Source organism: Phascolarctos cinereus, unplaced genomic scaffold (assembly GCF_003287225.1).
Source record: "Phascolarctos cinereus isolate Bilbo 61053 unplaced genomic scaffold, phaCin_HiC Scaffold_2;HRSCAF=192, whole genome shotgun sequence".
Classification (NCBI taxonomy): Eukaryota; Metazoa; Chordata; class Mammalia; order Diprotodontia; family Phascolarctidae; genus Phascolarctos; species Phascolarctos cinereus.
This window is the reverse complement of record NW_027555625.1, coordinates 165655127-165682859: the sequence shown is the minus strand read 5'-3', so window position 1 is coordinate 165682859 and position 27733 is coordinate 165655127. Positions and strand designations below refer to the sequence as shown.

Below are 27733 nucleotides of genomic sequence, written 5' to 3'. Positions count from 1 at the left end.
GCCCCTTAAAATATTCCAAAGATTCTAGCCTAGTATGAAAAATCTCCAGAGAAAGCGACACTATGACCTTCTCAGATAATGCAATGTAATTTAATAGCTCTAAATTTGTCTAACTCTTCATGCTGCAGCTTAAAGCTGCTGCTTACTGAGATCACTGCCTTTACACCATAAATCAGGAGAATTCTAGAGTGTGTCACAATCATCATTCATATACTTGAAAATCTAAACAAATCAGCTCATTTTATGATTATCTGTATTCAGAATCTTACTCAAAAAGACATGCAAGTCAGTTGGTGGTCTTTATAATGATGGACTAATTTGAGACCTGACGTGATCTTACTGGACTTAAATTTAGAAGACCAAGGTTCGAGGACCAACTCTGCTACTCACTAGCTGTGTGTCCTGAGGCAAGTAACTTAACCTCTCTGTGCCTTGGTTACCTTATCAACAACAAAATAAGAAGGCTGACCTGAAGGATCTATAAGGCCTCTTCCCACTTTAATGGTCTATGAGCCAATGGATTTGGCGCCCTTTGTCAGTAATGTTTTCCCCTCACTGAAGGTGTTCAAGCAAAAGATGAATGATAGAGGGCTCTTGTTCAGGCATGGATTAGACTACGTGGGCTTCTGAAGCCCTTCCCAAATACAAATCTTTGTGATTTTGATCCTGTCTTATAATATCATGCTGATTACATACCTGTTTTCCCTTTCCTCACAGGGTTGCCTGATTTTAAGTGATGAATTAAATCACACCTCTATTATTCTTGGAGCCAGACTTTCAAAGGCAACGATAAGGACCTTCAAACACAACAGTGAGTACAAAGGGAATCTTGCAGACTAAAATATGGCCAACAGACAGGTTCTTTCAACAGAGAGTGTTGTTTAACTTCAAGAAGCTTTATATGTTCTAGTTTCTGCCTAGAATAGACTGAGAAAACTGAGTAGTAGCTGGCTGTGAAACTAAAACTTCAGCTACTACAACTGCCTTGTGGTTCCATGGTGACCTCAAACAAATGGCTGAAGTACCTGAAGCTTCCAGAGTAGGAGGTATTACATAAGCAGGCACCAAGGTTGTTGTCATCAGGTACCTTATGGCAGTGTGTTGAAGGCATAACCAATTTCTTTTAAGACTGTGCTATAAATCTTCCTGAATTCTTACTAGGAACCGGAAAATTTTGATGCTTGTTAAATTTTTATGATACGATATGAAGGAAAAGTGTTTTCTTACTTAGCATATACTTCTCCTATAAATATATACATATATGTATCTATGTATGTATATATGTACTACATATATGTATGTATGCATCTGAATATACATATATTCAAATGAGTATATTCAGGCTATGAATATAATGCTTATAATGAGATAAACAGAGCCCCATTTCTTCTTTGGAGTTCTGTAAGCAGGGAATGTCGTAAAGCAGAAATAGCATTATACTAGGACTTAAGTGCCCTGACCTCTGGTCCTGGTACTGCCACTAACATACCTTATCAGCCTTCAGTATAACACTCCATCTCTCTGGGTCTTGGCTTTCTCATATGTAAAGTGATAGCTAACTAAATGAGCTCTGAGGTTTGTTCCAAATGAGATTCTATGAAATTTTAATTTTCTGCACATATATCCAGTCTGAATAACCCTCCCAACCAACATATACTCTGAACTTCCCTTCCTGCACACTCCTCTTCTTCTGCTTCCCTCATCCTTTTCTGTCCTTTCTTCTTTTTTTAATTTTATAGATTTATTTTTAGTTTTCAACATTCACTTCCATTAGCTTCTGAATTTTAAATCTTCTCCCCTTCTGTCCCTAACTCTCTCCCCAAGATGGTATGTAATCTGATACAGGTTCTACATATACATTCCTATTGAACACATTTTCACATTAGTCATGTTGTAAAGAAGAATTAGAACCAACAGGAGGAACCACAAGAAAGAAGAAACAAAACACAACAGAAGGGGGAAAAAAAAGCAAATAGTATGCTTCAATCTGCATTCCAACTCTATAGTTCTTTTTCTGGATGCAGATAGCATTTTCTATCATGAGACTTTTGGAGATGTCTTTGATCCTTACATTGCTGAGAAGAGCTAAGTCTATCAAAGTTAGCCATCGCACAATGTGGCTGTTGCTGTGTACAATGTTCTCCTGGTTCTTCTCATTTCACTCAGCATCAGTCAACTATTTCTAGGTTTCTCTGAAGTTCCCATACTCATCATTTCTTATAGCACAATAGTATTCCATTACATCCATATACCACAACTTGTTCAGCCATTCCCTAATTGATGGGCATCTCCTCAATTTCCAATTCTTGGTCACCCCAGAAAGAGCTGTTATAAATATTTTTGTACATGTGAGTCCTTTTCCCATTTTTATGATCTCTTTGGGATACAGCCCTAGAAGTACTATTGCTGGGTCAAAGAGTATGTACAGTTTTACAGCCCTTTGGACACAGTTACACATTGCTCTCTAGAATGATTGGATCAGTTTACAACTCCACCAACAATGCATTAGTGTTCCAGTTTTCCCACATCTCCTCTAGCATTTATCACTTTCCCGTTTTGTCATGTTAGCCAATCTGATAGGTGTGATGTGGTACCTCAGAGTTGTTTTGATTTGCATTTCTCCAATCAATGGTGATTTAGAGTATTTTTTCATATGACTATAGATAGCTTTACTTCATCTGAAAACTGCCTGTTCTTATCTTTTAACCATTTATTAATTAGGGAATGACTTGTATTTCTTATTAATGTGACTCAGTTCTCTATATATTTTAGAAATGAGGCTCTCATCAGAGACAACAGTTGTAAAAATTCTTTCCTAGTTTTCTGCTTCCCTCCTAATCTTGGTTGTACTGCCCTTTGTTTGTGCAAAAACTTTTCAATTTAATGTAATAAAAATTATCCATTTTTCATTTCATAATGTTCTCTATCTCTTGTTTGGTCATAAATTTTTCTGTTCTCCATAAATCTAACAGATAAACTATTTCTTGCTCTCCCAGTTTGCTTATAAGCCTTTTTATATAAATCATGTACCCATTTTGACTTTATTTTGGTATATGGTGTGAGATTTTGGTCTATGCCTAGTTTCTGCCATATTCTTTTCCAGTTTTCATAATAGTTTTTGTCAAATAGTGAGTTCTCATCCCAGAAGCTGAGGTCTTTGGGTTTATCAAACAGTAGATTACTGTAGTCATTGATTACTGTGTCTTGTGTGTACCTAACCTACTCCACTGATCCACCACTCTATTTCTCAGCCAGTACCAAGTAGTTTTGATGATTGCTGCTTCATAACACAATTTAAGATCTGATGTGGCTAGGCCAACTTCCTTAGCATTATTAGTCTTTTCATTAGTTTCTCTGATATTCTGGACCTTTTGTTCTTCCAGATGAATCTTATTATTTTTTCTAGCTCTACATAAAACAATTTTGGTAGTTTGATTGGTATGGCACTGAATAATTAAATTAATTTAGCTAGGATTGCCATTTTTATTATATTAGCTTGGCCTACCCATGAGCAACTGATGTTTTTCCAGTTATTTAGATCTGACTTTATTTGTGTGAAAAGTGTTTTGTAACTTTGTTCACATAGTTCCTGGGTTTGTTTCGGTAGGTAGACCCTTAAATATTTTATGTCGTCTACGGTAACTTTAAATGGAATTTCTCTATCTCTTGTTGTTGGACTTTGTTGGTAATATATATATATATGTCCTCTAACTTTCTTGGCCTTTCTCTAACTCCACTGCCATGAAAAGCAACAGATACTTGAGAGGAGTTTGAAGGTGATTCAAAGATTAAGACACAAAGGGGAAAAAAAAAGCCAGACCTTTTCCTAAAACTATTGAGTCAGGTGGCAAGAGGACATTTGGAACAACATAGAAAATACATACATCAATAAATTCTTGATCATTATGAATTAGCTGAGAGATTGTTGTCTGAATATAGGAGGTCAGTTAGCTTCATGAAGCAAATCCATTTTTTTTTTTGTAAATGCAAAGGTTGTCCCACACCTGCCCAAATACCAAGAAGTAGCCACAGTAGAAAGAGATATAGACCTTGAGTCAGAAAGACCTCTCTTCCTAGCTGTAGGGTTCTAGGGAAGTAACAATTTATATCTTGCCTCAGGTTTATTGTCCATAAACTGAAGATAACAATAGCATTCACCTCCCAGGGCTGTTAAGAGAATTAAATTACATATTTATAATGTACTTTCCAAACTTTAAAGTGATCCTCCATATTTTATAAAATTTCATGAATTTGAACCAGCCAAATGCATCTTCCTATTCAGCTCTGATTATTCATCTGCATCATCAATAACTTGTATTTACTGTATGGCTACAACTTTTGGGCAAAAACGGGCAAAAACACTGCAATAAGATATACTCCAACCTCTCAAGAAAGACAGGATATGTGCACAGAAATATAACAAAGCATATACAGAATGGTAAGTGAGGGGTGTGGGCAATAAGTACTAAATAAGTTCAGAGATAGGGTATAGGAAGAAAGTAGAAAAGAGATCACTTAAAGCTGATGTAATCACAAAAAATTGGATGGAAGAGACTAGATATATAGTATTTGAGCCAGATGATGAAGATGAAAGAGGATTCAATTTAGAGTCCAAGGACCTGGTTTTGAAACATAGCTCTGCCATTTATTACTTATGGCACCTTAGGTACATCACTTTATGACTCTGGGCCTCAGTTTCTTCATTTGCAAAATAAGGAGTAGACTAGATGACCTTTTTTTCAGGGGGAGGCAATTGGGGTTAAGTGATTTGCCCAGAGTCACACAGATAGTAAGTATTATGTGTCTGAGGTTGGATTTGAATTCAGGTCCTCCTGACTCCAGGGCTGGTGTTCTATACACTGCACCACTTAGCTGCCATAACAAGATGACTTCTAAGGTCCTTTTGACCTTTATATGTATCTAGAAGGGTATGATAAATGGAAAGGAGGTGAAATATTCCAATGAGGACAAAAGAATGTTACAATACTCCATAGTTTAGTAGAATGATAAAAGACAGATTCTTATCTGGAGGAAGCTATTTTGTACTTTGAGCTACCTTATTCTGCCTGAAGCAGTTAACTTGGAATACTAAGTTCAAATACAGCCTCAGACACATACTAGCTGTGTGACCCTGGGCAAGTCACCTAACTCTTGTCTACCTAAGTTTCTCTTTTATAAAACGTAAAAGCCCTGAATTTACAGGGTGTTGTACCAAAGGATATAATATTTGTAAAGTACTTTGTAAACCTTAAAGTAGTATATAAATTCTAATTATTATTATTATTATTATTATTGGGAATATATAGGTTTCTTTGTCATTTTCTTTTCATAGAAGCTAATTCAGGGCTTTATTTTGGCTAAGAATTTCCTCTTACATCATAAGGTATTTTAAGAAAATTTGAGAATGAGCCACACAGTGAATCAGGACCTCAAAGAGTACTTGGCACACTACAGAAACCTGAGGTTATTAGCAAACATTTGAAATCTTCAGTGTACTTAGTTAATCAAGTCAGTGATTCAGATGTCCAGACTCATGAAAGAAGTGGGAATGCTCTAAACTCTTGGCAGGAATATATTTTGTAAAATGTATAATCTATTGATGGAGTTCACCATAGCCAAATAGGCTAAATCACCTCATGCAATCTAAATCCTTCCTGAATCAAAATACAAATGGAAGGGAAAAATATCTTATTCCAACATACTATGGAAATGAATTTCATGCATCTGCCACTGTGCTCTGAGCAATCTTTAAATGCATTACTGGTACAATGGGCTTTTCTAATTACCAACAGACCTGACTTCAGTTTTATGTTGTAACTTCATAACAGCACTATTCAACAGCACTCTATACATAATCTCTATTATTAGTAACTATTCCTTCTTTTTAGTTCCCACATCCCACTTTTTCTTCTCATTAGTAAGAAGAAACCAGCATTTAAGCTTTTAAACTTCTCTGTTCACTGAAACAACACTAAGATAATCATCCTCCTCACATGTGTCATGAGGATTAACATAATACTGGCACAAGTGCTTTAATAAGCATTATTATTAAAAATCCCTTGCAGATGTTAACATGTGGCTTGTTGAAACTGCAGAATCCAAACAGGCCTCAGAAATATAAACTGTAATCTCCTGAATTACTGCAGATCTCCAATTTGAACACTGAACCTTTGTGTAACAACAAGTGCCTGAGAACTAGATAGGAAACTGACCAGAAACCAACTTTGGTTGGAGTATAGACATTATGGATATTATCTATCTCTGACTTCCATAATTCAATGAGGTCATCTAGTTCATCTTCCTAACAGAGGAAAATTGATTGTTTTTTTTCCTCCTCTTGGGAACAGTGTAAGAACACAGAGGTGTTTTGTTTGGTCTGGGTTTTGTTGGGGGTTTTTTTGGGGGGGAAGGTAACATTCAAATAAAAAGGTACTTGGCTTTGGAACTTTCATTACAAGTTAAATACAGTCATTTCTCCCACAATTTAAATGACTGAAATTCCTCTCCCTTCCCTCAGAAATACACATACACATACACATACACATAAATAAAGAATAATAGAGCAATTTAAAACCTTATTTTAATGCCCTGAGTATCACTAGAAAAATTTAAGAAAAAATATATTTAGATTGGGTAGCATTCCTTTGAAACGTAACTAGTACAAATCCTACATTTTTTAAAAATGTAGTAACGTTTTTGACCTCCCAAATTTGGACAGGTTTTCTATAAATAAATAAATAAACAAACAACCAAACACATAAACCCCTACAATATGTGGGTTATTTTATTTTTTTTTAATTCTAAATTTAAAAAATATAAAAATAAAATAAGCATTTTCATATTCAAATTGAAACAGAAAAATACTGTGAATCCCTTGCTCTTCTTTTTTAAAGTATGTCATAAATTCAACATGTTAACTGCAATCCATCAAAACCATTCTATTTGTCTGTTTCCTTTCATTCTTCCTCCTGTTCACTTCTGAGCATATTTAACAAATGTTTCAGTGGCCTTCTTTTCTTCTTTTTTCTTCATCAATTCATACAAGTCTTCCCAGCCTTCTCTAAAACTCTTCCACCATGTTTTACAACACAATAGAATTCTACCACATTCATATATGATTTATTTAGCCATTTCCCAATTGAGGTATCCCCTTGTTTCTAGTTCTTTGCCACTACAAAAATAATTGCTAGAAATATTTTTGTAGTTATGGGTATTTTTGCTTGATCTCTTTGGGGTATTCTAGATCAAAGAGTAAGCAGAGCAAGGGCCTTCTGGGGCACAGCTCCAAACTGCTTTGCAGAATGGCTGGACCAGGTCACAATAATTTATTAGTGTATTCTTGTCTTCATGTAGTCCAACAATTGACATTCTTTTTTACTGTCAACTTTACCAATCTGATAGGCATGAAATAGAATCTAAAAGGTATTTTTCTAAGTATTATTGATTTGGAACATTTTTTTAATTTGGTATCTGGTAGCTTCATCTTTTACATCTCTATTATCCATTACATCTATTAGCTTTCTCTTCATTATTCCACAGTATGTTCTGTTTTCCCTCCCTTTTCTTTCCTCTCTTAAAACCATCAAAACAGAGCAAAACCAACCTAAGGCCCTTTGTCTCCCTACATGACCCTTTAAGATATTAGATTTCTGAAGGAATACTTATTTCTTCTCTCCTCTTAAAAATAAGTATTTCATCAATGGATTGTCTCTTTCAAATACTCATACATAATCTACTTTCTACCATATCTCTCAATCATGTCTCCTGCAGTTCAGAATACACAACATTCACACGAGTCAAACAGGTAGCATAGCAAAGTATTAGACTCGAAGTGAGGAGGACCTATATTCAAATCCTGCTTCAGTGATTTACTAGCTTTGTGACTCTTAGGCAGTCCTTTAAACCCTCGGTTGAGGTTTCTTCATATATAAAATGGCTAACATAACAGTGCCCAATATAAAATTATTTTGAGGATTACATGAGATAATATATGTTAAGTGCTGTGCAAACCTTAGAGTTTAAATGCCACCTATCAACATATCATTATTAATCAAAATAATAACAAGCCCATGTGTTTGCATTTCAAAGTATCTCCTCAGTGTCATTTATTTCTCTGCAGGATTTTACTCAATATTGCAGGCTAAGCTATTCTTGGCTGCAAGCCTTTATTTTTTGACTTTTTAGAATACAGAATTCTAATACCTTCTTTCCTTTAGAGTGGTAGCTTACCAAGTACTTTAGGATTTTGACTGTGGTTTCTTGTATAACACCAATGTGAGTGTAGTGACCACCAACACTCACTTTTTCCCTCTTAGATGTATAGAGACCTATTTACTCTAGATCGACTCTTTCACATAATTTTCCTTCACATCGGTAAGTCTAATTTCCCAAAGAAAAATCATTATTGCACAATGAGGCTCAAATCCTCTGACAGTCGATAATTAAGTTAAGATAACTTCATTTTAGTTCTCAAAAACTCCGCCAGTTCATTTTCATTGAAAGAAACCAGATATCAACAGTAATACTTTGATATAAGGGAAAACTGATATGGATGATGATATTATCACATGTACTCATATAGTTAGTAATTACATATATATACACATACATACATGCATATATATACATACACACACATATATGTATATGTATATATGCGTGTGTATATACACACACACACATATATATATATATATATATATATATCTCCATATGAATTCCAATGCACTTATTATCTGGAAGAAAATCCAGGTACTAAGGGTAACTCAAAATTCTAGACTATGAGCTTTGAAGTCATTGGTCCATTCAGGAACATATGTACCATACAAAGTCACTTCTCTATTATCTGCTTGTCTACAAGTCTTTATCACTCTGCAGCTAAGAAAATCCTCTTCTACTCTAGTCTGAAACAGAGGCATGTAGAATGACTTGTAAAAGAGTATTTAGAAACTATTACCTCTTAATTTGAATATTAGATCCCTTTAACCTAGGGAACTACCAAGTTCATTAAGGGTGGCTATCTCCAAATACTACAGATAAAACTAGCCAGCCTCTCATGACCAAGATGCTTCAATGCCCAATCAACAGAGAACACCCAGCAAACTGTTGAAGTTTTCTAGTTTAGTCATTATAATTAATCAGGAGTCAAGCTGCTTTTCAGTATTTTCAATTACTTTATTATAGTCATTGAATATACTGCTCTGCAAGTTCTCTTTACAACAAAGGTTGGGTATGAACCTACAAAGGTTCAAACAAATGATTCCATGCTTTTCTGAATTCCTCATATTTGTCATTTCTTATAACACAATAATATTAAATTTATATATCACAATTTGCTCAACTACTCCTCAGTTGATGGGTACCCACTTCATTTCATTTCTAGCTTTTTGCTACCACACGGGGGAGGGAGGGGGCGGCAGGGGTGATCCCAGGGTTTACAGTAATTTGTGATAATCTTTCAATAATAATTCCCATTTTAAAAAGTACTTATGGGGCAGCTAGGTAGCGCAGTGGATAGAGCACCGGCCCTGAAGTCAGGAGGACCTGAGTTCAAATCCAGCCTCAGACCAAACACTTGACACTTACTAGCTATGTGACCTTGAGGAAGTCACTTAATCCCAATTGCCAGAAAATTAAAAAATAAATTTTTAAATATCATACATTCCTAAAATGTATGTAATATAGGTGTTGTTATTCCCATTACAATCAATCTTCAACTTTTGTGGGGGTAACATTCCTAGAAAATGGTGTGAAAATTTTTAAAAATGGGAGTGTTGATACATTGAACCTATGGGAAACAGGGGATTAGGTTCCTGTAACCACCGAAATCCATAATCTTTTGCTACAGATTGCTGAAAGTACACCTTTCTACATACAGTTCTACATAACAAAATGTTAATTCTGAAAATATGTACTTTTCCTAACACAGTAACCATGAAATAACGCATAAGATGCCATAAACAAAATAAAATTGGTAACACAAAACATTTTTTCTCACTAGTAATTCTAAGGAATTACTGTGACCTTTTGTGCTAACATCCCAATTAAAAAAAACTGATTTCAGACAATATTCACTTTTTATAACTCATGAAATCTACAATATTACAAATACTGTGCAACAAATAAAATTATTAAAACTAAAACTTTTTTTCACCTGAATCTTAGCTTCCACTGTGTCAGATGGTGGTGTGAAAGCACTGTACTGTATCCTAAACAATGAAAATATGCAAGGAATGCGTGGGGAGCTCTTTACAATGGCAGTGAACAAAATCAGTGAAGTATCTAGTAAGATACCAGCCGCTCCACAAACTTGCATGCATTGTGTCTCATTTTTTCTCTGCTGCACATAGCTGTGAATGTGTACAGCTGCCTAAGCAAAAGTAAAAATGAAGTTACTAATAAAATCATGCAAATGCTTGAAGTTGCAAAAGTTAAATGCACAGATGTTGAGAATTGTATATATAGAAAGTGAGAACATGTCAATATTGTAAAAAAAAAAAAGCTAGTAAATATTTGAGCATGGATTTGAACCCAGTATACATACCCCCTCTAGGTCTAGTGTTTGTTTCTTGTAAGGTCACTACAGGAGAAGTAAAATTCCATTTAAAACTACAAGTTTAGTTCACAAAAAGACACTATTACTCACTAGATGGCAATCTAGGAAATATAAAAAGCTACTTGAATACTTTGGAATTCAATGATTTAAGAATTTCTGGAGATAGAATTATTGATCAATTTCAAGATCACTGATTTCAGATAAAAATTTTATGCTCTTGAATAGAAAGTAAATTATTAGAAGAACTCTGTTTCTTCTTTGTAGCCCCATACAGATAGCAGAACCAAGATTAGATACGGAGGGAGGAGGTAACTATTACTTTAATATAAATCACTGAGTGCTAGAACGCTCTTATTTAAGTCACTGAAAGAGACTGGATATAGGAGATAGGAGACATTGAGTCTAGTAAGGTGAAGAAATCAAAGAACCAGAGAGAAAGAGGAAATAGTAAGGGGTAAAAAAAAAAATCAGATTTTTTTCTGAGCTGTTGGAAGAGATTAGCAACTGAAACAGCAGACAGAAGGTGTTAGCTATCTGATTCTTGATTAGCTGGAGCCTCAACCTTGTAGAAAGAAGAGCTGCAGTGCCCTCAAGAACCTGAAAGTTCTTGAAAGTGGAGGGAGGCTAAAGGAAGAATAAAAAGGAATGAAAAAGTTGCTCTGGTAAGTAGAAGGATCATGAATTGGTTAGGGAGGTGTAAAAGGATTGCCTGATTATAGTGAGAGCCCCACTGAGATTACTGTAGTGTACTCACACAGTATGATTTCTTCATTGAGCAGCACATGACAAAGGAAGTGGATGGCAGAAGTAATGCAAGACTGAGCCTTAGCAGGGCAAGATCTTCCACAGCATAAAGAAGTAAGGGACCCTAGAGGACAACGTAGACCTGCCTGAACGGGTTCATCATGTGGTGAAGATGAGGAAGGGAAGAGACAGTGCAGGAATGATGGTTTGGGAAGGAAGTGAGGGGTGAAGGGATTAGAGCTCTTGGTGAGGACCAAGGACAGGATTAAGGTTTGCAAAGCAGTAGGAGAGATAGAATGACAATAGATTGTGATCAGATAAGGGAATTTCAGAATTCACCAACATGGAGTGAACGCTTAAAAGTGACAGCAAAGTCAAGAGGTAAGTGTGCAGCTGAGGTGGGGTGCAAGAGTTGGTCCTAGAAAATGGAGAAATTTTAGCAACTGGAAAATTAAGATGGCTGAAGGAGCATCACTTTGTATATGAAGGCAGGACGTGGGAAGGAAAGACTATGAGCCAGGCACTGAACTCATTGAGTAAAGGAGAATATTCTAGAGGTTGGTAAATAAACAGCTACTAGAATCTTGATTGGAAGATATAGATTGAATGAACCTCAAAAGGGGAGAGGACACTGAATGATAGTGAGAAAGGGAGAGCCTAGAAGCTGGGGGAGCAAGCAATATTCCAACTCCACCACAACCACTGATTTGGGAGGCAAGGCGAGAAAGGTAAGTGAAAGTACAGTGAGGGCTAGAAAAGGTGGCCGGGAAAACTGTTATCAGGAGAGGCAAGTCTCAGTGAGTACAATAAGATGGAAGGACTGAGAAAAAAAAAAAGATTTAAGATAGGGGCAGCTAGGTGGCGCAGTGGATAGAGCACCGGCGCTGGTGTCAGGAGGACCTGAGTTCAAATTCAGCCTCAGACACATAATACTTCCTAGCTGTATGACTCTGGGCAAGTCACTTAACCCCAACTGCTTCACTTAAAAAAAAAAAAAGAATTAAGATAACACCAAGTTATGTCAGTTATTGAACTTACTCAATATCAGAACATCTATGCTGGAAAGAATCCTTATAAATTCAGTAAATGTGAGAAGGCCTTCTCATATAATTCTTTTCTTACTCAACTGTGAAAATTCATACTGAAAAGAGACCCTTGCAACCTTTCAAAATTTCTCCAAAGTAGAAATTATGCAAAAGAGAAAGCTACTTCAACTGTTACCATGGTCTATAGGACATTAAGAACCCTGATGGGGTAAAATGTTATGAGTGTCATGAATCTGGGAATGCTGTCCTCCAATGTGAAGAAACTATATTCTACATGAACAAATGCATGATGGAGAATGCAATGACTGAATGTAACAATTGACAGTAAACCTTCTGCCAGGGCATTTCAATTTAACTCAACAGGTATCTATTGAATGTCCATTGTGTTCAAGGTACTGTGATTAGTGATGTACAAAAACAAAAATGAAATAGCCCTGCCCTCAAGGAACTTACATTCTACTGGGGGAAAAATATACCTTTCTCTATACCAGCTTGTTCACAGACTTCCTCAGTATAACTCAAAAGCAATGCTCTTCCATCAGAAAACACAGCTTACTAAATGTCAGAGAATTCAAACTAGACAGATATCTTAGGAATAAGACAAAGTTTTCTACTCATGCATAGGATATTTATTAAGGCCTTCAAAACTGGGATTATGTAAAGGAGAGGCAGCAATTTCCACTATTTCCATGGTCTAGGACACCAAGGACCCTTATAGGCTAAAGCTAAAGTGTCACAAATTTAGGAATACTGTCCCCCAGGGTAAAGAACCTATATTCTACACCATCAAATTCATGACGGAGACAAGCACTCAGGATTATTACAATACAACACAACTCACACACTCTCTCTCTGAATCCCATCTGTTTAAATCTGGAGAGGAAGGATGGCAACATTTTGACCAGCTACAGATTTTTGAGACAAATGTTCATATGATTAGAGGTATCTGTGATCATGCAGATGTGGTGGTGCCCTCCAGTGATGCAGAACACACACAAACCACCCCATGGGACTCGAGTCAATTCACCATAGAAGGAGTTGAGCCACTAGATGAGCTTGAATCTTCCTTCCTTTGTCCTCCTGGTGAGGATCATCGCTGAGCATAAGGGAAATCTGCTGGCTTTCCCAACTCTCCATATGACCTATGATGTGTGACCAGCCTGTCTTCTTTTTCAACCGTATATTTCTCTGATGATGTCCTTGACCACAGCTCTTTTTCAAAAGTCCTCTCACTTACCATTGCCTATGAATTAGAAGATTCATTTAGCTCTTCAGAGACTGTAGTATTTCTTGGCAGCCAAACAGCTCTAGTAGACTATCAGTATTTAGAAGATGGATCTTAGATCCTGGAAGATCTTCTCTGACTAGAAAGTTAGAAAAATTCAAGAGTAATTGTGCAGAAATGAAGTTTTTACCCAACCACCTGAACTTCTGCTGCCTTCCTCTCCCCGTAGAATAGCATCAGTGGTGTGCTAATAAATGTTCAGCAACTGGCTTTAAAAACACTTTTAAGTGTAATCTGCATTATTAACATTTTCTCTACCATTTAATTCTAAGCAATAAACAAAACAATAAATCAAGGCCCGACTTGTAAGCTTTTCCCATTTCTGACACGTAAATGCTCACTCTGAAAAATTTAACATCCTAGCTCCAACACATCTATCAACAGCAGCCTCTACAGTACACCTCTAGACACCAAGCCTCTCCCTGGCTAGCTGTCTCAGACCATGCTTCACATTGATTCAGCCAAGACATCTGGCCTCTGTATTGCAGCTATGCAGATACCCACATGTATCTCCCCTTCTCCCCCTTTCACTTTATACTCTTTGTTCTGCAAACAATTATGAAATCAAGAATATCATCCTTTCTGTAAAGGGACATGACAAATGACTGCCTGATGGCTCCCCCTGCTATTCCTCTGACTCCCCAGAAAAAAATTCCTTTCTCGCCCACTACTCCCCTACATGTGCTGTTTTTCCACATTCCACCCCCATTAAAATGTAAGGTCCTTAAGGGCAAGGATTTTTTCATTTTGTATTTGTATCCCCTGCAGCTAAAAGCATTTAATAAACGATTACTCATTCATTCATTTATTCATCTTATATCACATGCTACAACAAACTCAAAATGGGTGAAACCAGAATAGACAAAAAATAATAATTTAAGAAAGTTTTTAAATTGGAAGAGAAAGAGATCTAGTATCATTGACAGCTGTGGCAAGGGGGAGAGTTCTTAACCAATAAATGGATAGCAGAGATCACAAAAACCAAGATAAAACTGCTTACATAAAAATAAGTCTTTGCAGGAGTAAATTCAATGTAGCTAGTTTTAAGAAGGACACCTGTCAACTGGGAAACAATCTTTGCATCAAATATGTCTGATAAGCTTCTGACAGTCAAGACATTCAGGAATTCCTACACCCATGCAAAATCAAGAATCATTACCTTTTTACTAAGTGCTCCAAGTATATAAACAAACAGTACTCAAAAGAAGAATTTCAAACTATTTTAACAAGCATGAAAGATTGCTGCAAATCAATAAGAATAAAAGAAATGAAACTTCAGGGCTGTTTTGATTGGCATCTCCCATTCAGCAAAATAGAAAAAGAAGGAATTAGTCAATGAGGAAAGGGGCTGTGGAAAGATAAGACACACAGCTAACTGGCTGTCCGGAGAACTTACTTTAAAAAAAAAAGAAAAAAAAAGATAATCATACTCTTTTATCTAGAAATCTCACTGCCAGGCATCTAACTCAAGGTAGTCTATATACACCAAATCATTTAGAATAGTGTGTTTTTGCAGTTAAAAAAAAAAAAGAACAGGAAATAAAGTTCAAGTGAATCAGCTGGGAACTGGCTGAACAAGTGGTGGTACATGAAGGCAACAGAAATTACTATGCCATCGAAAAGCACAGGGAAACTGATGAACTGCTACCAAATAAAGTAGTAGAATAAGGAAAACCATAGACACAATGACTACAATTGTATAAATGCCAAGAACCAAAGAAAGAAAACTGAACATTGCAATAATAACCAAACTCCACTTTGAAGCTGAGAAAATTCACCTCTCCCCTTCCTTATAGAAGTGGAACCTAAGGGTGTGGAATACTGCATTCTAGCAATATAGTTATCGATGATTTATCAGCTAGTTTTTCTGAAATAGTTTTTCTCCTTCTTTCCTTTTATTGTAGCAAGGCAGGGGGTGGGAGGGAGAAGGAATATATTTAGAAGTGAAGGTGATATAAAATCCATAGATTAAAATAAAATGACCAAAAATATGAATGACCCTTTTCTCAGGGAGTAGAGCCAGAAAAAGCACCCCGAAGGAGATATCTTTACCTTCAATAATAAGTTCATATATGCCTTGTTTTTCAACCCAATACTATAAACTCAATGAGGGGAGGAGGGTGCCACATTTTCTAATTTCTTTTCATATGCTGCTGGGCACATACTAGGAGCTCAAAATTTCTAAGTGTCTATATAAGAAAGTGTCACTATCAATAATACACTATTACAGACACACAGATAACTTCTTTTACCTCTTTGTTTCATTGTTCTTGAACTCTGCACCCTATCTCCTGTCAACTAATGAAGCCAAACTTAAATAAAAGAAAATTTCCCAAATCTAAACAATAACTGTCCTTAATTGAGAAAGAAACCATTGGAATTGAAGACATAAAACTGGCCTCCTCTTTAGAGCCCACAGCTGAGACACATCCTATAACCCTGTTAAGTTCTCTTGGTCACTAACATACTATTCATTCCAAAATGTCTAAGATTTTAATGTCTCGTCCCTTCCATTTAAATAAGCCATTATATAAATTATTGCAAAATCATTCCTAACACTTGCTCTCCCCTACAAAGCACCACTGATAATCAAAGAGAAACAGCTGGATGGTGAATTCAGAGTTAGAACGTACTTTGTCTCCAACACATCACTTTGGTACTCTATTTCAGCAGTAGCTGGAGAAAGTCCAGCAAACTGGGTGCCAGGAGAGATTCCTCTAATATGTGCAAAGTCGGCTGGTCATGAGGAAAAAAGTTACCAGGAATAAATCCTTGGCAAATTCCCAGGATTGCCTTCTGGCAGATGGCTCCTTGTAAAAGGACCTCACTTAGTGTCACCTCAGCCCTTTATTTCTGACCCCTGGAAAGAGCTGTAGAACTAATGCCTGGATTAAAACTAAACTAACACGTAGTCCTACTAGGCCAGGCCAGTCTAAGCACAGTGACCAAATAATCATCAAACGGTATCACTATGGGAAAAAGGCATTCGCTGTGTCTACAGCCCATTGTTTTTCCTTCTCAACTAAAGGAATCCATCTTCTAAAGAACAGACCAATTATCATACCCAGGGGAAAGCCTGTGTCACTTAATAATTTGAAATCTAGAATTCTCAAGTATTACAATCTATTATTATTCCTTTGAAATAAAGAAGGAACTAATTAATAGATGTGGAGCAGATTATATTATAGCCCTACGAATCTCCAATAAGAAAATGCGCCCAGGGCGTGAAGGGGCAACAAGGCTAAATACTTTCCAAAAAGAACAGTCATGGATAGTCTTATAATCCCTGAACACAACTACTAGCCCTCAACAAATCTCAACTTAAGGAATAAAATAATCTCACAAAGGAAAATTTATAGGGGCAGTTCTGAGAGAAACATCACCACTGAATCAATCAAGAAATATTTCTGAATACCTGCTAAACCTCTTAAACTGACCTCCAGGCAAGGCTCTGTGACCTCACTAAGAGATGGTATGTGTGACAGAAAGGGGAAGTGCCAATCATTTCAGTTAAGAGGGGAAAAAATGGGAAACTGACAGCACTAATGATAAATTGCTTTCCATTAAACCAGTATTCTGGGGCAGCTATGTGGTGCAGTAGTTAGAGCGCCATCCCCGGAGTCAGGAGGACTAGCTGACAAAAGAACAACCAGCACCAGCGTTTCTCAAACAACAGAAACCACCAAGTTTGTTGTGGTCATTGCTATTTTAATGAACCTTTGGTTATTTGTTAAAAGGTATGTCAAACGACAACTTTTGAGGATGGTACCACAAAGTTTGTCAACATTTTGTTTAATGGTTTATGTTGTTGTTGTTGTTGAGTCCTTTCTGTAGTGTCCAACTATTTGTGACCCCACTTGGGGTTTTCTTAACAAAGATACTGGAGTAGTTTACCATTTCCTTCTCCAGCTCATTTTATAGATGAGGAAACTGAGACAAAGAAGATTAAGTGACTCACCCACAGTCACACAACTACTAAATGTCTGAGGCTGGATTTGAACTTAGGTCTCCCTGACTCCACTGTACCCCCTAGCTGCCCTATTAAGGTTTATTATACAACTGTGGAAAAGTTTAAGAAACACTGCATCAAACTGTTATCTCTTAATTTAATGAAAATATGATTAGAAGAAGCATGGTAAAGTGGATGCAGTACTGGATCTTAAGTTATAAAAAAAAAAAAAAACGAGTCCAGATTTCACCTCTGATCCTTTACTTCTCTGAGCCTCAGCTTTGATGATCTGGAAAATGTAAAAGTTTATAATACTGCTAGCACCTGCCTCTCTGGGTTGTTGTAAGAATAAAATGATATAATGTTTTCAAAGAGCTTTGAAAACTTGAAAATGCAATAGAAGCAGTAGGGCCTAATGTTATCCGATGAACAGTTGACCGCTCAAACAGGAAGGACTGCCTCTGGCACATATCACGTAGGTGTGACATGTAACTTAATTCCACAGTGTCACACACAATTCCCTAAAATTCACATTCTAAATAAGTAAAGAGAGATTCCACACTTAGGAATTCTTCATACCAATGAAATACAGGTTGGGATTTCTTTAAATCTCCTAGCTTAGAGATATCTGCTATCCTTCACTAGCCAAGGAAGACAGTGACCCATGTAGCAGCTATTTGTTTTACAATTCTCCCTTCAAGAAACACTAAGGTTCCAGGAAGTAATCAAGGTAAACTGAATATTCATCCTGCTGGCTTACAAGGACTACAACTAGATTTATTCCTTTTCACACTGAGGGGGTTAGGAGTATGATGTCCCATGATCTGGAAAATCTGTGTAAAATTTTTTGCCCCTCCCTTCATGCCAGAGAAGTCTGAATTTTTCCTTTTTCTTTTCTGTACTGTTTACAATACCTTCTTGTAAAATTTAGGTTAAGTATTGGTCATAGGCTCTGTGTCGTCTCCTGGATTTCATGTGCTGTCTTTAGCTCCTGCAAAACTCCCAAAAAATTCCATTTAATTTCTTATGCTGATCTGCAATATATCAAAATGCTATGGAGAGTTGGAATGTGGGAGGAATAACTATTGCACTTCCTGGTTTAGGCATCAAAATCATATTTGTGTCACAGAAGGAACTTGGTAGAACTTCTTTACCTATTTTTCCAAATAGTTTATATAGTATTGGAAATAATTATTTTTTAAATATTTAATAGACTTCACTTTTAAATCCATCTGGACCTAGAGATTTTTCCTTAGGGAAATAGACGGTTTGTTCAATTTCCTTTTCTAATATGAGGTTATTTAAAAGTGTTCTGTTTCTTCTTCTGTTAATTTGGGCAGTTTATATCATTGTAAAAATTCATCCTTTTCACTTTATCAGTTCTGTTGGCATATAATTGGACAAAACAGCTCCTAATAACTGCTTTTAAATTAATGTTCACTGATGCTGTGGTCACATTTTGATTTATTTTTTAATTTTTTTAATAGTATTTTATTTTTTCCCAGTTACACGTCAAGACAATTTTTAGCATTCGTTTTTACAAGATTTTGAGTTCCTAATGTTTCTTTCTCCCTCCCTGCCTACCTCCCTCCCTCTTCCTAAAACGATAGCCAATTTGATATAGGTTATACATGTGTTATCATGTAAAACATGTTTCCATATTAGTCACAGTTATGAAGGCCAAAACAGATCAAAAGGAAAATAACCACAAAAAGTAATAAAGTAGGTAAAAAAAAAGTATTCTTTGATCTGCATTCAATATCCATCAGTTCTTTATCTGGACATGAATAGCATTTTCCTTCATGAGTCCTTTGTACTTATCTTGGATCATTGTGTTGCTGAGAACAGCTGAGTCATTCATAGCTAATCATCACACAATACTGATAACACTGTGCACAATGTTTTCCTGGTTCTGCTCATTTCACTTTGCATCAGTTCATACCTGTCATTCCAGGTTTTTCTGAAATCTGCTTCTTCATCATTTCTTTTTATTTTTATTTTTTTTATGCACCACAATTTATCCATTCCCCAATGGATAAGTAAACAGAACGAGTATAAACATGAGATCTTTTCAAATACTTGAAAACAACTGACATTGCTCTCCACCCTACCCCCAAGTCTTTTTACTTCAAACTAAATATCCTAAGCCTCTTTCAACCAATACTCAATTGGCATTAATTCTGATGCCCTTAACCATTCTGGCTGCACTTCTCTTTCATATCCCTATGAAACTATGGTACCTAGGAAAGAATGTTATTACACTGTTTCATGTGGGACTTGACCAGGAATGAATTCACAGGGACTATTACCTCCTTATTCCTGGATTCTATGCCTCTCAATGCAGAAAGACCATATTAGGTTTATTTAGCTGCCATGACACACTACTGACTCCTTATTGAGTTTGCAATCCACTAAAACTCCCATACGTTTTTGAGAAAAAAAAATTTCTAAACATTTCTACCCCCATATTTTACTTACGAAGCTGACTACTTAATCATATGTGAAAGACTTTCCAATCAGCTCAATTAAATTACATTATTTAGATTTTGACCCAACATTCCAATCTTTTAAATCCTTTTTGGATGCTGACTTCGTCATCTACCATGCTAGCTACCCCCAACTCCCCCATCTTCTGGTAAGTTGAAAGTTTGAAAAACATCCCATTGATTACATTACCTAAGCTACTGATAAAAAATGTTAAATAGTACAGATCCCTGTAATGACTACCTTTTGAGTCCTATCATTCCATCAGGATCTATCTAATCACACTGTACTCTAGCAACTAGAATTTAGCCTGCATCTCTTCAACATGTTGACAAGAAAAGAATTAAAAATTTTGTCAAATATCTTGCTAAAATCTAGGTAAATTTTATCTATAGAATTTCCTAAGCTATCAAGTTAATAATATTATTTTTTAAAAAAAGAGTAACTAAAGCTGTCTGGCATGTTCATCATTTCTTAATGCACAATAGTATTCCATTACATCCATATGCCATAACTTGTTCAGCCATTCCCCAATTGATAGACATCCCCTCAGTTTCCAACATTTTGCCACCATGAAAGGGGCTGCTATAAATATTTTTGCACATGTAAGTCATTTTCTCTTTTTTATAATCTCTTTGGGATACAGACCTAGTAATGATATTGATACATCAAAGGGTATACACAATTTGGTTGCTCTTTGGGTATTATTCCAAATTGCTCTCCAGAATGGATGGATCAGTTCACAACTCCACCAACAGCGCATCAGTGTCTTAATTTTCTCACATCCTCTCCAACATTTATAATTTTCCTTTTTTTGTCATATTAGCCAATCTGATAGGTGTGAGCTGGTACCTCAGAGTTGTTTTAATTTGCACTTCTCTAATCAAAAGTGATTTAGAACACTTTTTCACATGCTTATAGGTAGCTTTGATTTCTTTGTCTGAAAACTGCCGGTTCATATCCTCTGACCATTTGTCAACTGGGGAATGGCTTATATTCTTATAAATTTGACTCAGTTCTCTATATATTTGAGAAATGAAGCTTTTATCAGAGATACTTACTATTAAGATTGTTTCCCAACTTTCTGTTTCCCTTCTAATTGAGGCTGCATTGGTTTTGTTTGTGCGAAAGTTTTTTTAATTTCATATAATCAAAACTATATATTTTACATTTTGTAATGCTATCTCTCATTTGGTCATGAACCTGTAACTTATTAAACTTCTCCTTGAAGAATTTGGATGCTAATAAAATAAATTAAAAAATTTGGATGCTATACCACTTGGTGCATATATACTTAATATTGATGTTACTTCATTGCCTTGTAGCAACATGTGGTTTCCCTCCTTATCTCCTTTAATTAGGTCTATTTTTGCTTTTACTTTGTCTGAGATCGGGATTGTTACTCCTGCTTTTTTTTTACTTCAACTTTAGCATAATAGATTTGGCTCCAGCCTCTTACCTTTACTTTGTGTGTCTGTTTCTTGTAAACAACATAATGTAGGATTCTGGTTTTGGATCTACTCTGCTACCTGCTTCCATTTTATGGGACAATTCACCCCATTCATATTCACAGTTATGATTACTAACTGTGTATATCCCTCCAACCTATTTTTCCTCCTGTGTGCCCTCTCACACCTTTCATCCTTTCTTTCACCCTTAGCCTCCTCATCAGTGTTTTTCCTTCTGCCTACTACCTCCTTTGGTCTTCCCTTTCTTCTATCAGTCCCTTCCCTGCTACCCCTTACTTTACTTAATCTCCTCCCCTCCTACTTTCCTGTCAGGTAAGATAGATTTCTATATTCAAGTGACTGTGTATATTATTCCCTCTCTGAGCCAATACTGATGAGAGTAAGATTCAAGTGATGCTAATCACCTACCCTCCCATCTTTCCCTCCACTGTAATAGGCTTTCCACGCCTCTTCATGTGAAATAATTTATCCCACTCTACCTCTCCCTTCCTTCTGCACCCATTGTTTTCCTCTTTCTCAACCCTTAATTATTTTTAGTGTCAAATTCACCTTATACACATACCCTCTATGTATACTCCTTCCAACTGTACTATTAGTAGTACAATTTTTAAGAATTGTAAGTATCATCTTCCCATATAGGGATGTAAACAGCTCGGTTCCAATGAACCCCTTATGTTTCTTTTCCCTTTTTCCCTTTTTAGGCTACTCCTGGGTCTTGATACTGGAGATCAAATTTTTTTGTTCAGTTCTGGTCTTCTCCTTATGAAAGCTTGAAATCCTTCTTTTTCATTGAATGACCATTTTTCCCCTTCAAGTGTTATAATTAATTTCACTGGGTAAGTGATTCTTGGTTGTAATCCTAGCTCCTCTACCTTCTGGAATATCATGTTCCATGACCTCCAATATTTTAATGTTGTAGCTGCTAAATCTTGTGTGATCCTGATTGTGGCTCCCTGAAATCGGAATTGTTTCTGGCCACTTGCAGTTGTTTTTCCTTGACCTGATAGTTCTATAATTTGGCCATAATGTTCCTTGTAGTTTTTATTTTGGGATCTCTTTCTTGAGGTGATTGGTGAATTCTTTCAATGTCTATTTTTCTCTCTAGTTCCAGGATATCAGGGCAGTTTCCTTTGATTATGGCTTTCAAATAGTCCAATGATTCTGAGATTGTCTCTCTTGGATCTATTTTCCAGGTCAGTTGCTTTTCCACTGAGGTATTTTACATTTTCTTCCATTTTTCATTCTTCTGAATTTGTCTGATTAATTCTTGATGTCTCAGAGTCATTAGCTTCCACTTGCCCAATTCTAACTTTTAAGTTGTTTCCCTCAGTAAGCTTTTGTATTTCCTTTTCCATTTGGCCAACTGTACTTTTTAAGGAGTTGTTTACCTCAGTGGATTTTTGTTGATGGAATTATTTTCTTCAGTGAGCTTTTATAACTCTTTTTCTATTTGGCCAATTCTACTTTTTAAGGGGTTATTTTCTTCGGTGAATTTTTGTGCCTATTTGTCATTTGGCTGATCTGTTTCTTAAAGTATGATTTTCTTCAGTATTTTTTGTGCCTCTTTTACTAAACTGTTCATTTTCTTTTCATAATGTTCTCGCATCACTCACTGTTTTCCTTATTTTTCCTCTACCATTCTTATCTTGTTCTTTAGCTTCTCAAGGAATTCTTATTGGGCTCACATCCAATTTGAATTTTTTCTTTGATGCTTTCCTTGTACCCATTTTTACACTATTGTCCTCTTCTGAGTTTGTCTGTTGATCTTCCCTCTCATCTTAGCAGTTTTTTATGGTCATGGCAGCTTTTGTTGTTTGCTCATTTTTCCAGCCTGTTTCTTGACTATGAACTTTATGTTAGTGTTGGGCTCTGCTCACCTATGGATGAGAAGCCACTGTCCCAAGCTTCAGTCATTCCCCATGCTGCTGCCTTCAGATCTAGTTGTGGGAATCTGTAAGTTTTCACTCAGTGCTTCCAAGGAGGTGTGATCTGGAAAGGGATGTGGTTGCTGACCTCTTGGTCTGTGCTCTGGTCTGTACCCACGAAGGGTCCCAGCTCCCCTGCAGCCACAAATGCTAACACACTCCCCTCACAACTGGAACTACAACCAGGTCCCTTCTTCCCTGACATGCAATCACTCTTCTACCCTGGCACTGTACATAGGCAATGGAGCTGCCAAACAGCACCTGGCCCTATGCCCAGTGCCAGCTCAGGGTTCCCCATATTCTCTTTCTGACCACATGTCCTATCCCATTATCAGCTCTGACCCAAAGATGCAGTTACTGCTGTCACAACCGTCTCAAATGCCCACCGCTGGCATTGCCGCCACATGAGCTCCTGGCTAGCTCTTACTCTGGTGTCACAAACCTCTCCTTCCAACCTCCTAAGTCGCTGTCGGCTGGAAAAAGTCTCACACTGACCTTTTGTTGGTTATGCTTCTCCAGAATTCAAATTAATAAATTATTTTAAAGTTATTTGGAGGAGAATGTTGATTATGTTGGTGCCTCTGCTCCACCATCTTGGCTTCACCTCTCAAGAAATTCTGCTTCATATCTATTTGCTCTACTCAAAACGTTCTCTCAAAATGGGTAAAAACTCCATGGTTATTTCTTTGGTAAGTGGTCTACAAACCTTTCCTAAGGCAATCCAAAACAAACAAAACAATGAATTTCTTTGATTACATTCTTTGGGTTAAAGACTTCAGAGAACGAAGAGTTAATTCTATGATGAAGTATTTCCTTAACTTGAACTTGACTCTTTCTGGAGTACATAAGCAAATTAATGGCATTCTTAACTTACTAAAATGTGTTGACTATTTCTCCAAATGTCCATGCACACCCATTTCCAAAAGCAAGTATTTCTTGCTTATCTTCTTTGCCCTCTTTGGAAAACCATGCCATCACGTACTTTTTGTCTGATGTGTGTTATTGACTGACATCTACTAGATAGAATCAGCCCTGCCTAGGGAGTACAATGAAGAGAAACACTTCCCCCATTTCTGGTATGCTTTTTAAAAACCCTTCCAGCTGCTTAAGGAGATAAAAACCTCAATTTAAATGAGTTTCTATTTCTTGTATGAGTAGCCTGTGCTGAGGTTTTTTTAACAGGTTACTATAGAAGTATTATTTTGCTGGTCACCTCAGAACCTAACAACTATAGACATGACTAATGCACCCATGGGCAATTGTGCATTGTCTTTATGCTAGTCTGACCTTTCCATAATCTTCTACAGGACAGTGGATGGGAAAGGCTGTTTAGGATGGTGGTGGAAGATGGAAATAAAGAGGAAGAAGAGAATGTAAGAAATATTTAAGAAAGAACATAGTTAGCAATAGGTAATTTTCTAGGTCATAATCACGGAATCTGAGTCGGAAGGGATCACAGACACCATCTAGCATAATCATACCTGAACCAGAATTGTCTCTATAATATCCAGACAAGTGTTGCGTAAACTAGACTCTGCTTAAAGACCTCCAGTAAGGGAAAAACCGCTATCTCATAAGTCAGAACACTCTATTTTTAAAAGTTCTAATTGTTAAGAAGTTTTTGCCTTTTGTCTAAAATCTTTTTTTTAAACTCCCACTACTTCTCCTAGTTCTCTTCTCCAGGGCCAAGCAAAACAACTTTAATCCCACTCTCACATGATAGCGTTTAACACTTGAAGACAGCTATCACATTTCTCCCAATTTCTTTTTAAGTCTAAACATCTTTGGTTCCTTCAGCTGACCATTAAGAAGCATTATCTCAAGGACCTTTGCTATTTTGTTGACATATTTCTTAAAAATGGAACCTAGAATTGAACACAATACTCCATAAGTGGTTCTAACATCTTGGGGTGGGTGGGGGAAGCTATTATGATCATGGCCCAATCTTAGAAGAGATATTTAGGAGGAAGGGCAAAAAACCATTAGCAGTATCAAAATGCAGTAGAACACCAAAATGGCTGAAGGGAAGAAAAAACTAACCAAAGAAATTCTTTTCTAAAATGCCCAAATTACTTATGGTATTGGGGGAAGAGAAGAAAAATGACTTAGAGAATTTCATCTAATATATGTCTTCCTAAAAAAAAATTACACATTAGTTTAAATTTAAACATATGCTAAATTTTCCACGTTTTACTGCTGAGGAAACAAAAGCCGAGAAAGATTAAGAAGTACTCTGATTCCAAATCCAATATTCTATCCAACATACAACTGCTGCTTCACTATTGTCAATCCTTTTGCAAGGTGAAGAATAACAAATTTTCTAATGTGTAAATCTGACTTAAATTTACTAAATTTGCTTGAAGCAGAAGTATACCTAGATAAAAATCTGGTGACTACAAACAAAAGCTATTGAGTCTAAAAAAAAAAAGATTCTTTATAAAAACACACTGACCTTGTGATCCAAGACAGAATTGGATTTGAAGTGACCTAGGCTCAAATCCTGACTCCACCACTAGCTATGTGACCTTAAGCAAATTATTTAATGTCTCTGGGGTTTAGATTCCTCATCTGTAAAATGAAAGGGGCGGGGGGTGGAGAATGTACTATTAAGGTCCCTTCTAGATTAAATCTATAATCTATGATTCTATGGCATAATTCTTCATTTCCCATAAGATACACTGCTTTTGGACTTCTTTGGAACTCTCCATCACGCTCCCTTCCTAAGTACCTTCCCTCTTTCATACTCCTTACCCACTTCAGACTTTGCGAGTAAGGATCAGGATCAAATCTGAGGAATTAAGGGAGAAGTTTTCAGACTGTAATAATAATATACTAGAAAGGATATTGACTCTGGAACTGGATAGCTTTGATTGGAACATTGAGAACCTCAGGATAAATTAGGGCACAGAATTTAAGGGTTAGAAGGGACCTGAGTGTCCATCCAACCCAGCCTTCACAGCCAACATCCAAAGAAGCAACTACTGTGAGAAGTTACCAGCTATCTCCACTAACCGCCAAACAACTTCCACTCACAGGGCAGGTAGTCCAGCCTAGATGAGCAGCAGGTATCCTGAAGGAGAGATAAAAGGCAACATGTGCCAGGCAGGTCAAACCACCACCTTGAACACCATCTTCCCTCAGACCCTGATGGAAACAGCTGAGGGCCCTGAACTTAAGAGTTTTTTGAATAACTTTAGAATACTTATAGCCCCGTGCCCTCAGCCATCATCTTGGGAAACAATCCTTGGGACAATGTAGGTTGGCTACTACTCCTGCACATGCTACAGTCACAGCTACTGAAGACTCACAAAAGGAAGCTCACTGCCTCCAAAGTACTTAGCACTGTCAAATGGTTCAACATCAGAAACTGATATGACTTTATCGATGGAAATGATATCAAAGAAGAAACATTATCATCTGCTTTGCCTCTGTACCCTAAGGACCATGGTACCTTTCTGTCTAACTTGCAACTGAAGCCTTCCATTTGCATTGTCTCCCCAAAAATACATGAGCTATTTGAGAACAGGAACTTTCTTACTTTTCTATTTGTATTCTCAGGACTTAGCCCAATACCTTGAAAGTTTAAGTAGGAGTTTAATAAATGCTTCATTCATTCATTCATTCATTCATTCATTCATCTAATACAAGTCATACCTCAAAAAGAATCCCTTGAAGTAGCTATTTAAACTCTACTTGAAAATCTCCAGTGAGGGAAAATCCATTACTTTCTGAGGCAACCCTCCACTTTTGGATAGTTCAACTTGTTTGGAAGTTTTTCCTTATAACAAGACTATCTCTTTGTAATTTCCACTCATTATCTCTAGTTCTGTCCTTTAGGGCCAAGCAAAACAAGTCTATTCCATCTCTTATATGGCAACCCTTCAAATACTTGAAGAAAATTATATCCCTGTTAAGTCTCATCCAGGCTAAACTATCTGGATGCCCTTTATCCTGGTACACTTTGGTACCTTTAGTACACTTTACGTTGTCAATATCCTTGCTAAAACGTGGGGTGCAAGAGAGCACATAATGAAAAGCAGAAATGACACTGTGACAAGCAGTGATGACTTATACTATATCTGGCCAAGCTGCAATTTCTGAAGCCTATACCTGATTTGCCATGATCACAGGATTATTCTGATGATCAAATGATATAAAAAAAAATTTTGTAATCCCAAAGATTTATGTACATGTAAGCTATTATCATAAGCATTATAACCCTAGGATCTCCTACCAGTTTAAAAGGCCTTTTATATTTTCCCTTTCCTCTTGTCTT

The 27733-nt window shown here is 36.6% G+C and overlaps 1 protein-coding gene across 1 annotated transcript in view; it reads left to right on the top strand.

Moving 5' to 3' along the window:
• Nucleotides 1-27733, top strand: part of SPTLC3 (serine palmitoyltransferase long chain base subunit 3) — a 198440-nt gene that overhangs the window by 80760 nt on the left and 89947 nt on the right. Inside the window, exon 6 of the mRNA XM_020986144.2 lies at nucleotides 718-811. Within this exon, the coding sequence (XP_020841803.1) occupies nucleotides 718-811 (94 nt within the window). The remainder of the gene's footprint in view (nucleotides 1-717; nucleotides 812-27733) is intronic.